Raw genomic sequence first — 16,263 nt, forward strand, 5'->3', positions numbered from 1 at the left:
GGAAAAGGGAGGAAGGGACTTCCTAGAGAAGAGGCAGTTGGAGTTTCATCCCAAAAGATGAGCAGGATTCACTTGGGGTGGGGGAAAATGTGAAAGTTTACGTCACATGAGCAAATTTAAAGGGTATAAAGGAATAGAGAAGATATTGGACCCGGAAGCAAAGTGGGTTTTCACATAATAGCAGTGAAGAGCCATTTACATATCCCAGCAATACTCCAGACAGGATCAGATCTACAGCTGTAAGGTCCTCAATGGAGAACAGTTTGAAAGAATTGGGAGATAACTGTGGTATTGGAGAAGACTCTTCAGAGTCCCTTGGACTGCAAGGAGATTCAACCAGTCCATCCTAAAGGAGATCAGTCCTGGGTGTTCATTGGAAGGACTGATGTTGAGGCTAAAACTCCAATACTTTGGCCACCTGATGCGAACTGACTCACTGGAAAAGACGCTGATGCTGGGAAAGATTGAGGGCAGGAGGAGAAGGGGACGACAGAGGATGAGATGGTTAGATGGCATCACCGACTCAATGGACATGGGTTTGGGTGGACTCCGGGAGTTGGTGATGGACAGGGAGGCCTGGCGTGCTGCAGTTGGTGATGGACAGGGAGGCCTGGCGTGCTGTGGTTCACGGGGTCACAAAGAGTCAGACATGACTGAGCGACTAAACTGAACTGAATGGCAGAAAGGCCAGTTACGGGTCTGCTGCAGTTCCCCACAGTAGGAATAAGAAAGAACTGGTGTGGGGCAGAAAGGAGGAAGCAGATCTAAGAAATACCACATGGAAGCATCAAAGGACTTTTCTGACCAACCAGACAAGTAATAGAATATGGAGGATGAGAGGTCATCAAGGAACGAAGGATTTCCGGTTTCTGAATTAGACAACCAGGTGAATGGTGGTACCAGAAATGAAGAAAGAGGCTACAGGAGGATGTGTATGTGTTTAGTCGCTCATTTGTGTTCAACTCTTTGCGACCTCATGAACTGTAGCTCGCTAGGCTCCTCTGTCTGTGGGGATTCTCCAGGCAAGAATACTGGAGTGGATTGCCATTTCCTCCCCCAGGGGATCTTCCCAACCCAGGGATTGAACCCAGGTCTCCCTCACTGCAAGTAGATTCTTTACTATCTGAACCACCAGGACAGGAGGATGGGGACATGCAGACAGACAGAGAACAAGCTGGGCTTGAACTATGTATGGGACATCAAGGTGGTGAAGTCCCAAAGCTGCTGGATATTGAGGTCGATAGCAAGTTCAAGGCTAGAGGTGTGTGCCTGAGGGAAGCTGAAGCCATGGAATGGATGAGATCCAACTGAAATAAAGGAAAGAACCCCGAGGCACCAGCACACAAGGGAAACTGTATTGGATGCACCTGCAAAGACACAGAAGACAGAGACATGTCTAGAAATTCTGGGTAGAGAGAGTTTTAAAAGGTGAGATATCATAAAAAATAAGGACTGAAAAGTAACCATGGCTCTTAGCTGTCATATCCTGATAATCTTGTTAAGAGCACTCTCACTTAACAGCTTACACTCATCTATTGGGATGGTAATAATGGGGACTAGAGGATAATGATTCCTTCTAAAGAGGTGTCTAACCTCAGCTCCAACTGAAGGCTGCCATGTGGGAAAGTAAAGCCCAGTAGTCTCAGAGCTTCTGATTCTTTTTTCCCTAAAAGACAGAAATCTGGAGTTTTGCATGAAATCTCAATATTATTTAAACATGGCAAAAGTCAAAATGTAACACTGAGCAGAACTTAAAAAACACTTCTGTGGGTCATAGCAGACCCCATGAGCCCTGTGTTTGCAAACTTAGAGGCTGCTCAATGCAAGTCAAGTAACAGAACCAAAACCAAGTTAGAAGCATGTGCCTTGCTGATGGTGAGTCAGTCCTGTCTACATGCTGGAAAGAGCATCTAGTTCACACATTGGGAGAGGAGAGAACTGAATAGGAAATAAAGCACTCAAGTCAGTCACTGCCCAATAAACTGAAAAGCATTTGGGGAATTCAGTGTGGTCCTAGCTTATGCATAAAGGAAACTTATCCTCTGGAAACAAGACATCAAAAGCTGAAAATTTCAGGAATTCAAGAGTTCTAATTTTTTCTTCCAGTTGATTCTTGTCATTGTACAAATTCTAAAACTGATCTCACAGTCAATCAGGAGAGTCCATTGCTCTTAACTAATTCCAATCTATGAAGCTGATCTCAACTTGTAAAACCAATAAATTATTCCAAATATCTGAATACAGAAGAGATTCATTTTGAAAGTCAATCAGATGTTTCTTTAAAAAAAAAAAAACACTATCCTCATACACAAAGATCTGCAAATCTTCCTAAAAATTCTATCATACCCACTACCCCATAAACTCAGTGTTCATACTATTTGACTCCTGAACTCACACACATGTACACACTATACACTCTTATTTGTACTTTTGTTACTGAACAAGTACTTCCCCTTATTTACTTATATATAAAATCAATGCTCAATTTAATAAGTTCTTTGAACACCTGCTGGGAGAATTCACTCACGGTAGGAGTAGAAAGATAGTTGCTAGTAACAAGTTGGTCCGTAGGTGTCTAAGACATAATTATCTGCTGTCAAATGATTTTAAAAATCAATTTAGTTCAGTGACACCAAAAGATGTAGTAGTAGTAGATTAGTGGTTCTCAATTCTAACTGGGCATTTGTATCATCTGAAGTATCTTTTTTTAATACCTATGCCCAGGTTTCACTCCAAATCCATGGAAGAAAAGGACTGAAACATATATTATTTAAAATGTTAAAATTAGAGGTAACTAATGATCAACCAAAGTTGAGAGCCCTGCAGGATATGGTTCAATTAGCCATTCACCTGTGACATGTAATTTTGATGATTAACTAATTACTCAATGATCCCCACCTTTACTACTGAAGACAATCCCCTCTCCACTAACTACTTAACTGAACTGGATTTAAAGCCTCAGATGATGATAAACTACCAGGATCCAAAGACAAGCAATCCCTTAATTCTTGCCCCTTGGTCAGCTCACCTCCCTAGTAGAGGTTATCAAAGGACAGGGATCAGGGAGGCCACAGGAACCTCAAAGTCTGAGAGAATTCAGAACATAATTAAAGCCTTCCCCAAAGCTCCCTCAGTTTCTTCAGTATCTTACCTACTTCTAGCCTTATCTGACGCTGATTAAGCTGGCTTCCCACATTCCACAAATACCAGCTTCCTTTGTTTTTCTCAGTTGGAGGTGGCCAGTTTTCTTCTGCTCACAAAACCCAGACTGTCCTCCTTGGGCTTCATGTACCCTTCAAACTGTAGAAACCCCAACTCTCTCCTCAATCTTGAAATCTGCCTTTCTCCCATCTAAATTATTCAGGGCTCCGGAAGAAACAGGCTTCATTTACATTCATGTTCCCACTTAACATGTTTCTTTACCTCCTTACCTCTCTACCCAGATATCTCAGAGATCATGCCCAATTTTTCAATTTGTAATTAGACTGAAGAAGATTCTTCAGACTTGATTTGCAAATCCTGCAATTTTTTTCACAGAAATCAGACTTCCCCCTGTAACATACAGACCTATACTGTAACAGATAGAATTGAAAGGAGTGTGAGGATGCCTCAACACTTTGAAGGCTTCCCAGGTGGCTCAGTGGTAAAGAATTTGCTGACAATGGAGGAGACGCAAGAGACCAGGTTTGATCCCTGTGTTGGGAAGAGAAGGAAATGGCAACTTACTCCAGTATTCTTGCCTGGGAAATCCCATGGACAGAGGAGCCTGGCAGGCTATAGACTATGGAGTCACAAAGAGTTGGACACGACTGAGCACGTACGCAAGCCTCCTTTTGCAAGAAACACAATAGCTATTGCTATCATTGGGTTGATATATTATTGTAGCAGTTTATAGATGGAATTTTTTTAAAAACAAACTGTATACAAATTAATAAGATGGATAAGTTCCACTGCATAATGACTTACTAGGCTCCATATTAATGACTGAGAGTAAAGACCTGGAAACACAGTTCCTGGGTTTCCAAATCTCAGTTCTACCACATACTAGTCATACTTCTGTGCTTTTCCCCAATCTGTAAAATGGGGATATTAGTACCTCATTCACAGAGTTAGTCATTTGATATACGTAGGCTGCAGTCCATGAGGTGGCGAAGAGTCTGACACAACTGAGCGACTTCACTTTCACTTTTCGCTTTCATGCACTGGAGAAGGAAATGGCAACCCATTGCAGTGTTCTTGCCTGGAGAATCCCAGGGATGGGGGAGCCTGGTAGGCTGCCATCTATGGGGTTGCACAGAGTCAGACACAACTGAAGTGACTTGGCAGCAGCAGCAAAGCACCTAGAACACTGCCTGCACCAAGTAAGTACAATTCCTCTCGGTGGTTGTGTTATTACTACTGAGTAAGCCCATCCTCATCGGCTTGCAGCTTCTGCAGCCCTCATTAAGTCTGTGCTTCCCTGGTGGTTCAGACAGTAAAGAATCCACCGGCCAATGCGGGAGATCCAGGTTCGATCCCTGGGTCGGGGAAGAGCCTCTGGAGGAAGAAATGGCAACCCACTTCAATATTCTTGCCTGGAAAATGCCATGGACAGAGGAGCCTTGCAGGCTACAGTCCACTGGGTTGCAAAGAGTCAGACACGACCAACGGAGTAACACACGAGGGATTAAAACCTCGCTGTCCAGAGAAACAAACCGTTTAAACCTTTCACTAATTTAAAGAAATTGAATTTATGCCAAGTTGCTTTTGAAATTGAATTTTGATATTTCTGGTCTTTTCCCATCATTTTCTAAATTCAATGGATAAAAGCATGGACTTTATCAGAGTATTTTGTGACATTTTAGTTCCATTAGGAATATAATTTAATATTAGTTAAAGCCTTGTTATGATTACAATGCTATTTAAAACGAAACTATGAGAGAGGAGTATTTTGGGAGGAGAAAAATATCACTCTCCAGTTATTAAATTGAGATTTTAAAAGCCAAAGAAGGGAGGGAGAATTTATTAGTTGCAAGTGACCTTTAAATGTCACATTCACTAATATATAAATGTAAACACAGAAAAATGTAATGTCTGGTAATAATGGTAAACTGATCAATACAATTACATTATGGGATCTGTGATATTATAAATTATGCTTTCAGTACAGAATATTGATAGTTTTTTAACACCTCTTAAGATCAAATTATAATGCATTAAATATCCTATAGTTAATTCCCTGTGTGCTATTTATAAGCTCATAGCTTACTTCTATTACCTGGACAGTTCCATGTATCGAATTTCTAAATATTCAAGGTTTTAGAATTAAATTATTTTTCACAATGTTTAAAATAATAAAAATAAGTTTATCATCTCAATAAAACAACCTCCCCGTGAAATTTGCTTTAATAATTTGTCTAGAATAGCATGGTTAGGTTTAACCTTAGACTACTTTCAGAAGTTAGGGAAATAGGATTTTAAGGACAACTGGTTACTTGTGTTACTTTTCATTTTTAACTGAATTACACAATATAAACAGCAGGCACTATGGTAACAAAGGAAAAAGCATTAGGCAGATACTTATATAGTTATATAGGCTACTTTGATTACTTTCTCTCTCTGCCTCAATTCCATTAGTAAAAAATCCAGCTTTAGAGATTATATTTAATATATTAACAGACCATTCTCTACGCTCATCTTTAGCTCTTGACTGTTCAAGGAAATATGCACATGCATTTATCCAGAGTGGAATTTTTTCCTGTATAATAATTCCAAGTGGAGGCACAGAGATGCAGAGATTTTCTTAAATGCCTCAGCTATATATATTTAGAAAACACAATTGTTTTCATGCCTTGGATAACCAAGATGACATTAAAATAAACTACATCTTTCCATCATGAAATTGGCCAACATACTATTTCTACAGTTCTCACAGCATGAGGACAAACATTAAGAGAACCACTGGCCTCTAAATTAAAAGTTTATGATTTGTCCTATTTGAGAAGATTTGGGGCAAACAAGATATCCTTTTGGAGGATTCAAAAAAAAAAAAAAAAATGCCCTGGAGGACTTCATTTAAGTTTTCATTGAAACTTTTTTCTTTAAAGAAGAAACAGGCCCAGCATGTTACCCAAACACTCAATATGAGTTCTAGAGTCTAGCTACGGCTTCTGAATATTTAAGTATGCCTTACACACTGGCTCAGAGGGTAAAGCGTCTGCCTGCAATGCAGGAGACCTGGGTTCGATCCCTGGGTCAGGAAGATCCCCTGGAGAAGGAAATGGCAACCCACTCCAGTACTCTTGCCTGGAAAATCACATGGACAGAGAAGCCTGGTAGACTACAGTCCATGGGATCGCAAAGAGTCGGACACGACTGAGCGACTTCACTTTCACTTTACACACTTACAAACACTTCTGGAACCTTACTTAGATTTCACTTGTTCCTGGCTTCAGGGACAGAGCTGGGAACAGTCTTTGTCATCATTTCGACAGTCACCCCGGACCTGACCCTGCCCACACACTTAGTAGATGCTGATAGAAAGTGAGGTGTTAAAGTAAAAATAGCCAAGTGTAGACTGGTTGGTGTCAGCACACAGCATCCTTCCACCTGACCTCCTGCTGGAGTCATTGAGAGAGGCCAGCTCCAGAGGCTGAAATTCCAAGGGCCTCACTAGTTGTAACTTCCGAGTATCTGTTACTTAACACCAATCAACTTTCTAACCCAAGGATTAGAAGTAGGGCGGGCCTTGGCTGGTCAAAAATCACATCTGAGGTGAGCAACACCTTCGAGTGCTCCCCTGAGGTCTGTTCGCTCCAACAACTTCTACAGCAGTGCTTGTCCAACTTCACTGGCCATTGCAATCACCTGGGAGCTTGTTGAAAAGCAGATTTTGAGGCCGTGAGCTTGGACCCGGGCACCAGATGTTGCCGTTCTAACGAGCCCACAAGTGATTCGGGTGCCGCGGTTCCAACCACCACCCTGAAACAAGCAAGGCCCACAAACGCCCAGATCCCTCATATTAGCAACATACAAAAGTTGCGGCCACAGGTCGTGACAAATCAGGTCGCCGAGGTGCTCCGCGTCCCCAGAGCGTCGCCACCCTGTCCTCGGGGCACCTGGCAGGTGCGGTGGCGGCGGAGCGCTCCCGGGTAGCCAGCCCGCAGCCGCGCCCCCTCCTCCGCCCCGCCCGCGCGCCCCCAGCGCCGCGCCCACCTTCTCGCGGGTCTTCAGGTACCGCTGCAGCGCCTGCTGTGTGAGCTCCCGGACGCGCAGCTGGCCCTCCTTGCAGGGCACCACGATTCCGGTCCTGCCGAAACACACGGTCACTTTCATCCTGGCCCCCGGCGACCACGCCGGGCCCGGCCGAACAGGTGTCTGGGCCGGCGGGCGCGGCCCCACTCTCAGGGGACACCGGGCGCCGGCGGAGACCCCGGGGCGCCTCTCCCCGGCCCCCCTTCCGGATCAGGGGCTCGCAGCAGCGCCCCTCTGCCCGGGGCAGGCGGCCGCCGGCGGGCGGGAATCGATCTGAGAGCAGGAGGCAGCGGGGAGGGCTACCTCCCAGGTGGCGGGGGGCCGGGGAAGCCGGGGGGGCCGGGCTGCTCCTCCGGCTCCGGCTCCGGCTCCGGCTCGGGCCCGGCCCAGGCGGCTGCTCCCCGCCCGCCAAAGCGAAACTGCCGGCCTGGCCCTGGCCCTCGCCCTGGCCCTGGCCCTGGCCCTGGCCCTGGCCCTGGCCCTGGCGGCGGCGGGGCCGGCCCCAAGCCCCGGGCTGGAGTGGGCGGCGGCGGCGGCGGCGCGCGGGGCCAGAGTTGGGAGGAAACTTTTGCGCCGGATCCCAACTCCTCCGCCGCGCGCCGCGCTCTAGGCTCCCGCGGCCCCCGGGCCGGCCTGGGCCCGGCTCTTAAAGGGGCCGCGGCGCTCCCCGGGCCCGCCGTGCAGTCGGCGGCGCGGGGCGGGGGCCGTGCGGGGCGGTAACCGGAGACCGGAGACTGCTCCCCCTCCCTCGGTCTCTCCCTGGCTCTGTCCCTCCCGCACACGCACGGATCTCTAGGGAATTGTAACGGGACCTCAGAGCTCCCCACCAGGGGATTGAAACCGGATCTCATAAAGCACACTCCAGGGAATAGCTGAAAGACTGCAGAGCTACACCCTTAAAACCAAGGGATTGGAGCCAGATTCGAGGAGAGCCCGGGAGCAGGTGCTTCTCGCCCCGCCCACCGAAAACACCTCTAGGCGTGGAGGTTCGCAGATATTGAGCTGCAGCGGTGGCCAAAGGACCTGTTAAGAATTTAGTCTTGAGCACAGCATCACATCTGCTTTCTAAAGCTCTTTGATGGAAAAAAGTGAAGGGATTCTTGGAGAAAACGTAGTAGTGGAATCTTCCTTTTAGGCAGAACACTCAATATTCCCTCAAAAGGCCACATCCCTGACCCAGATATGATGATGGATGTTCACATTTATCCTTCTGAAATGCGCTTCCGGTCGAACTTTTGGCTACAGAAAAATAAATTTCAACACTTTTAAGCTCATGATTTGGTAGATGTGTATCCATTGCCAATTGAAATTGGCATCTCTGGGGTGGGGTAAATCGACAGATAACATCTGTACCATTTTTAGCTCAAACATAAATGAGCTCCTTTGAACGCCAACAATTACCCTTTAAGGAAAGTATTATTCTTCCCAATTTATCATAAAGAATGGTACCCAGGAAGATTAAGGAAATGAGATGACCATGGAGTTAGTTATGCTAAGAGGAACTCCATTCTTCCAACACTCAATCCCTCGTCTCCCCCACACTTTTCTTCACAATCCAGCTCATCCAACAAGTTCGTCAGGACTACATCATGTATTTTTCTAAAAAAGAGATTTGTTCCACTGCCTACCAGGTGGCGTTAAGGCAGTGCTATCAGTTTTATTAAGCATGAAAATCTTTTCTAAAGTTGTGGTGTAGTTTCTTTTTGTTACCGTTCAGTCATCAAGTCTTGACTGACTCTGATCCCATGGACTGAAGCATGCCAGGCTTCCTTGTTCTTCACTATCTCTCGGCATTTACTCAAATGCGTGTCCATTGAGTCAATGATGTCATCCAACAATCTCATCCTCTGTCATCACCTTCTCCTCCTACCCTCAACCTTTCCCAGCATCAAGGTCATTTCCAATGAATTGGCTCTTGGGATCGGGTGACCAAAGTATTGAAGGTTTATCTTCAGCATCAGTCCTTCCAATGAATATTCAGGTTTGATTTCCTTTCGGATTGACTGGTTTGATCTCCTTGCTGTCCAAGGGACTCTCAAGAGTCTTCCCCAGCACAATTTGAAAGCATCAGTTCTTCACTGCTCAGCCTTCTTTATGGTCCAACTCTCACATCCATACATGACTACTGGAGAAACCATAGCTTTGACTGTACAGATTTTTGTGGGCAAAGTGATGTCTCTGCTTTTTAATGTACTATCTAGGTTTGTCATAGATTTTCTTCCAAGAAGCAAGTGTCTTTTAATTTCATGGTTGCAGTTTTAAATTTTTTAATTCATTCATACATGCAATATGTGTGTGTGTGTGTGCATGCATGGTCTTCTGTGTTCAGGGCCTTATATAACATCAATGGCGTATATTTGAATGTCATGATCAAAGAGGATCATGAGGACTAAGAAGTTGATTTTAAGAAGATGTATATATATGGCTGAGTCCCTTCGCTGTTCACCTGAAACTATCACAACATTATTAATTGACTATACCCCAATACAAAGTAAAAAGTTTAAAAAGAATTACACACACAAGAAGATGTATATTAGTATTAATTTGGTTGCAAATCCAATATAAACTAATTTAAATAAACTAAAGAGAGGATCTATTTCCTTATAAAATCAGAAAAACCAAAGAGCATTCCTTTGAGGCAAGACCAAATCCAGAAACTCAGTGTCCTCATGGTCATCTCTCTCCATCTGCTGGCTCTGTGTTCCTCTGCATTGTTGCCATTCTCGGACAGTCTGTCCCTCAGGAGGCAAAGATGGCCAGACCCCCTGTTTCAAGTTTATACAGTCTGATAGGCAGCCATCCCAGACATCACTAGCCTTTTGCTGGTGAGGACTTACATATCCAAGCTTAAGTCACGTACCTTCCCTCTGGCAAGATGAATGCAGCATTGATCAACCAGGCCTGATTCACCTGCCGCTAAATCATACGGAAGAAGAACAGGAGAATGGTGAACCACAATAGATGAGACAAAAATAAAAAATTAGCCATAACAAAACGTAAGATTGTTTCCCACCCTCAAAGTTCTCATAGATAGTAGATGCAACAAGATCTACAAATGCGAAGTTAAATAGAAATTACAAAACAACAATGAATGTGATAATTCTACTGAACATTATTGATTTAAAAACATTGCAGGCACTGTTCTAGGTGTAGATAGATGATCGATGTTACATATGTACAGATATATGCATACATGTATATGTATACATCATATGTTATATATCTACATTTTATTTCTCTTTGCAATAACCTTAGAAGGGAGATATTTTTTTATCTTCCTTTTAGAGATGAGGAAACTGAGGCCAAGGAAGGTGAAGATCACATTCTTAGAAAGTACTGGAGACCAGTTTAGAACCTAGGGTATCTGAATCCAGAGTCTTCATAGCCACAACTGTGCTGATCTTATATGCGAAACTCCAAATGAGCAGAGTGAACAAATAAATACTAATACAGGACTTTCATGTGTGACAGTTTTAATATTGCATATTATATGGACACTTAGGATAGTACAGAGCAAAGGTTTTTAACTGATGTAATAGTCTTGCATGTTACCATTCTTTATGCTTCATGGTGCTTTTTTTTTTTTCTTTAATTCTTCTTCACACTTGCTCCAGATTCCTCCTCTTCTGCTCAGTGAATAGCTCCTGCTCTTCTTCCCATCACAAAGTTTCAGCTTTAGCCCTTCCTCAATATCTAGAGCCCAGATCCACTGTCCTTAGGGATTTGAGAAACTCCAGATGAATCACAAAGAACACCCAAGTTCTCCAAATCCCACTTTTAGAAAGAGTGGAATCAGGTCTTGTGAGTGCAGCAGAAGTTGTGATGTATGAAATGAAGGTGCAGTGGAGGTGAGCACAGATGTGAACAAGGCATTGTACAATCCTGCACACTATGGAGCAAATGTTAATGATCCAAACTAGTATTATAAAAACATTTTAGTGTTTACATTTCAAGTTTATTAGATAGCCATATTTAATTTGTTATTCAACTTTGTCATACCATACGTAGAAGTGATTTATCATATATTAAGAAGTGATAGAAGAGAACATAGTTGCAACACACAGAAACTCAGGCCCAGCAAATTCCTAAATCAATATTTCATGCCCCGTGGGACCTTCTGGGCAGAAGACAATAGATAATTTGCCTTGATTGAGTAACACTAGAGGATTCTAGGTCTGGGCTCCATTTTCTTGTTTTGCCTGTTGGATAGGTAAATATTGCCTGTGGTGTGATATTTTCCCATTTGTTATCCAACAACATAGCAAGCCTTGGAGTAGCCGGTGAAAAAGTGTTATGCAGAGAACAATAATACTGACTGATATTACTAAACTGCTGTGTGTTATGGAAAGTATAAATAAAATGTCAGGTACTGTTGGGTATATATTGAAGGAAGAATGATAATTTTTAATATATAGTTGATCAGTCATCCATTCTGATGTTTTGCACTATTAAAAATAAAATATTTTAAAAGGAATCCAAATTGGAAAAGAAGAAGTAAAACTCTCACTATTTGCAGATGACATGATCCTCTACATAGAAAACCCTAAAGATTCCACCAGAAAATTACTAGAAATAATCAATGACTATAGTAAAGTTGCAGGATATAAAATCAACACACAGAAATCCCTTGCATTCCTATACACTAATAATGAGAAAACAGAAAGAGAAATTAAGGAAACAATTCCATTCACCATTGCAACGGAAAGAATAAAATACTTAGGAATATATCTACATAGAGAAACTAAAGACCTATATATAGAAAACTATAAAACACTGGTGAAAGAAATCAAAGAGGACACTAATAGATGGAGAAATATACCATGTTCATGGATTGGAAGAATCAATATAGTGAAAATGAGTATACTACCCAAAGCAATTTATAGATTCAACGCAATCCCTATCAAGCTACCAACGGTATTCTTCACAGAGCTAGAACAAATAATTTCACAATTTGTATGGAAATACAAAAAACCTCGAATAGCCAAAGCAATCTTGAGAAAGAAGAATGGAACTGGAGGAATCAACCTACCTGACTTCAGGCTCTACTACAAAGCCACAGTTATCAAGACAGTATGGTACTGGCACAAAGACAGAAATATTGATCAATGGAATAAAATAGAAAGCCCAGAGATAAATCCACGCACATATGGACACCTTATCTTTGACAAAGGAGGCAAGAATATACAATGGATTAAAGACAATCTCTTTAACAAGTGGTGCTGGGAAATCTGGTCAACCACTTGTAAAAGAATGAAACTAGACCACTTTCTAACACCATACACAAAAATAAACTCAAAATGGATTAAAGATCTAAACGTAAGACCAGAAACTATAAAACTCTTAGAGGAGAACATAGGCAAAACACTCTCTGACATACATCACAGCAGGATCCTCTATGACCCACCTCCCAGAATATTGGAAATAAAAGCAAAAATAAACAAATGGGACCTAATTAACCTTAAAAGCTTTTGCACATCAAAGGAAACTATTAGCAAGGTGAAAAGACAGCCTTCAGAATGGGAGAAAATAATAGCAAATGAAGCAACTGACAAACAACTAATCTCAAAAATATACAAGCAACTCCTACAGCTCAACTCCAGAAAAATAAATGACCCAATCAAAAAATGGGCCAAAGATCTAAATAGACATTTCTCCAAAAAAGACATACAGATGGCTAACAAACACATGAAAAGATGCTCAACATCACTCATTATCAGAGAAATGCAAATCAAAACCACTATGAGGTACCATTTCACACCAGTCAGAATGGCTGCGATCCAAAAGTCTACAAATAATAAATGCTGGAGAGGGTGTGGAGAAAAGGGAACTCTCTTACACTGTTGGTGGGAATGCAAACTAGTACAGCCACTATGGAGAACAGTGTGAGATTCCTTAAAAACTGGAAATAGAACTGCCTTATGATCCAGCAACCCCACTGCTGGGCATACACACTGAGGAAACCAGAAGGGAAAGAGACACGTGTACCCCAATGTTCATCACAGCACTGTTTATAATAGCCAGGACATGGAAGCAACCTAGATGTCCATCAGCAGATGAATGGATAAGAAAGCCGTGGTACATATACACAATGGAGTATTACTCAGCCATTAAAAAGAATACATTTGAATCAGTTCTAATGAGGTGGATGAAACTGGAGCCTATTATACAGAGTGAAGTAAGCCAGAAGGAAAAACATCAATACAGTATACTAACGCATATATATGGAATTTAGAAAGATGGTAACAATAACCCGGTTATGCGAGACAGCAAAAGAGACACTGATGTATAGAACAGTCTTATGGACTCTGTGGGAGAGGGAGAGGGTGGGAAGATTTGGGAGAATGACATTGAAACATGTAAAATATCATGTAAGAAATGAGTTGCCAGTCCAGGTTCGATGCACGATACTGGATGCTTGGGGCTAGTGCACTGGGATGACCCAGAGGGATGGTATGGGGAGGGAGGAGGAGGGAGGAGGGTTCAGGATGGGGAACACATGTATACCTGTGGCAGATTCATTTTGATATTTGGCAAAACTAATACAATTATGTAAAGTTTAAAAATAAAATAAAATTAGAAAAAAAAAATTTTTTTTAATAAATAAAATAAAATATTTTTATCTTTCAAGAAATTATGTATAACAAGCAATATTTATTGCCAGAAACTAATTGAATGGGAGATAAGCTTTTTCTGAAGATCCTTGGAGCAATTAATATAATAGATTATGTTCTTAGCTTCCTTATTAAGGCAGGTACCAGACTGATAGCATAAGAGAAAAATGGGTATGATTTTTCATTCTTTCCTTCAATGTTTAAAATCAAAGGGTTTGGTTTATTTTCTTTAACTTGGCAAGAATAAGTTTTTCTTAAGAGATGTTTATCTCTAAATGCCTTATGGCATTCATCTGTTGACTGTTTCTATAGGTCTCCTTATAACATAAATATTTTACACCCTAAAGAGAGTATTGTGGGCTATCCACTTTTGAGAGATTCTTATTTATGCCTCTTCTGTAAGCTAGACTTGTAAGTTTCCACAGTGTTTTACCTAGACCACCCCTCCTTGTAGTGAATTCAACTCTATGAATATTAATATCCTACTTTGATTTACGTTTTCTTGGAAAAGACCTGAATCATGAAATGAGTGCCTCTTTATAAAAACAAAATAAACAAACCAACACAAAGTCAGAAAATTGTTCCAGTTCTGTTTCATTTAGGGTTGATCACGAGTTAAATGTTTTCCCTCATTATGTGATCTCCTTCTCTGAAGTGTATTGTTGTTTAGTCACTAAGTTGTGTCCAACTTTGCAGCCCCATGGACTGCAGCCCACCAGGCTCCTCTGTGTGTGGGATTTCCCAGGCAAGAATACTGGAGTGGGTTGCCATTCTCTTCTCCAGCGGACCTTTCCTACTCAGGAAATGAACACATGTCTCCTGCAATGCAGGCAATTCCTTACCACTAAGGCACCAGGGGCAACCCTGAAGTATATTAAGGTCCATGAATGCTGACCCCTAGGAAGAGATGCTACTTAGAGCATCAAGATTGCCGGGAGAAATATCAGTAACCTCAGATATGCAAATGACACCACCCTTATGGCAGAAAGTGAAGAGAAACTGAAGAGACTCTTGATGAAAGTGAAAGAAGAAAGTGAAAAAGTTGGCTTAAAGCTCAACATTCAGAAAACGAAGATCATGGCATCCAGTCCCTTCACTTCATGGCAAATACATGGGGAAACAGTGGAAACAGTGCCTGACTTTATTTTGGGGGGGCTCCAAAATCACTGCAGATGGTGATTGCAGCCATGAAATTAAAAGACACTTGCTCCTTGGAAGAAAAACTATGACCAACCTAGACAGCATATTAAAAAGCAGAGATATTACTTTGCTGACAGAGGCCCATCTAGACAAAGCTTTGGTTTTTCCAGTAGCCATGTATGGATGTGAGAGTTGGACTGTGAAGAAAGCTGAGCCCTGAAGAACTGATGCTTTTGAACTATGGTGTTGAAGAAGACTCTTGATAGTCCCTTGGACAGCAAGAAGATCATGGGGATTCTCCAGATAAGAATACTGGAGTGGGTTGCCATGCCCTCCTCCAGGGGATCTTCCCAACCCAAGGATTGAACCCAGGTCTCTTGCATTGCAGGCGGATTCTTTACCATCTGAGCTACCAGGGAAGCCCATCTAGGGACTAGATATTCAGATTTAGGGACCATAGTTTTGGAGGTGAATACATCAGAATAGAGATTATCCCAAAAGGGAAAAAAGGAGTTTAAAAGGAAAAAACAAGAGGACTAGATTAGAACCCTGGAGAATGCCAATATTGAAGACAGGGATACAGAGAAGTTACACTCTGTATGATGATGCATTATTAATTATAAGTTACTATTTTACTATGTATATAAAGTATTATCAATGTCAAAGATGTGATAAGAAAGGGTGCTGCTGCCCTAGTGAAGACATAATGGTGGAGAACAGGAAATTGAATGTTAAAATGGAAGGCAAGATAGTTTGACTGGAACGGATAGGCTTCATCAGAGCACAACACAGAATATAAGGTTATAAAGATATGGAAGAAGGAAATGATTGAGGGAAATAATTGAGGGAGAACTATGAGATACATCCCTGGTGGCTCAGAGGTTAAAGCATCTGCCTGGAATGCAGGAGACCTGGGTTCAATCCCTGGGTCAGGGAAGATCCCCTGGAGAAGGAAACGGCAACCCACTCCAGTACTCTTGCCTGGAGAATCCCATGGAGGGAGGAGCCTGGTAGGCTACAATCCATGGGGTCGCAAAGAGCTGGACATGACTGAGCGACTTCACTTTCACTTTCTATGACATATAGACTAGAGAGTCTGGATCTGTTTCACCAAAGAAATATCTTCTTAGTGCTTGAGCAAAGGTGTAATGTTCATAAAATAGCATTTGATTGTTATTCTGACATCTTCCTGTATAAAGAATTACCGTAGTACGTAACTAGAAGTTGGGGAGAATCCAAAAGAAGCATGCTGGAGTAAATTGCATAAAACTATATTGAA

At 42.3% G+C, this 16,263-nt stretch overlaps 1 protein-coding gene and 1 non-coding gene across 2 annotated transcripts in view; one reads left to right on the forward strand and one right to left on the reverse strand.

The window, feature by feature from the left end:
* PARD3B (par-3 family cell polarity regulator beta) overlaps window positions 1-7,448 on the reverse strand; it is a 1,148,960-nt gene extending 1,141,512 nt beyond the window's left edge. The window contains exon 1 of the mRNA XM_070387813.1: window positions 7,195-7,448. Within this exon, the coding sequence (XP_070243914.1) occupies window positions 7,195-7,314 (120 nt within the window). The 5' untranslated portion in view covers window positions 7,315-7,448. The remainder of the gene's footprint in view (window positions 1-7,194) is intronic.
* Window positions 7,449-15,848: 8,400 nt separating this feature from the next.
* On the forward strand, window positions 15,849-15,921 carry TRNAS-GGA (transfer RNA serine (anticodon GGA)). Its single transcript has one exon. It is a non-coding gene; the product is annotated as a tRNA-Ser (tRNA).
* The last annotated feature ends 342 nt before the right edge of the window (window positions 15,922-16,263 follow it).

The sequence above is a fragment of the Bos mutus genome, chromosome 2 (genome assembly GCF_027580195.1).
Source record: "Bos mutus isolate GX-2022 chromosome 2, NWIPB_WYAK_1.1, whole genome shotgun sequence".
Lineage (NCBI taxonomy): Eukaryota > Metazoa > Chordata > Mammalia > Artiodactyla > Bovidae > Bos > Bos mutus.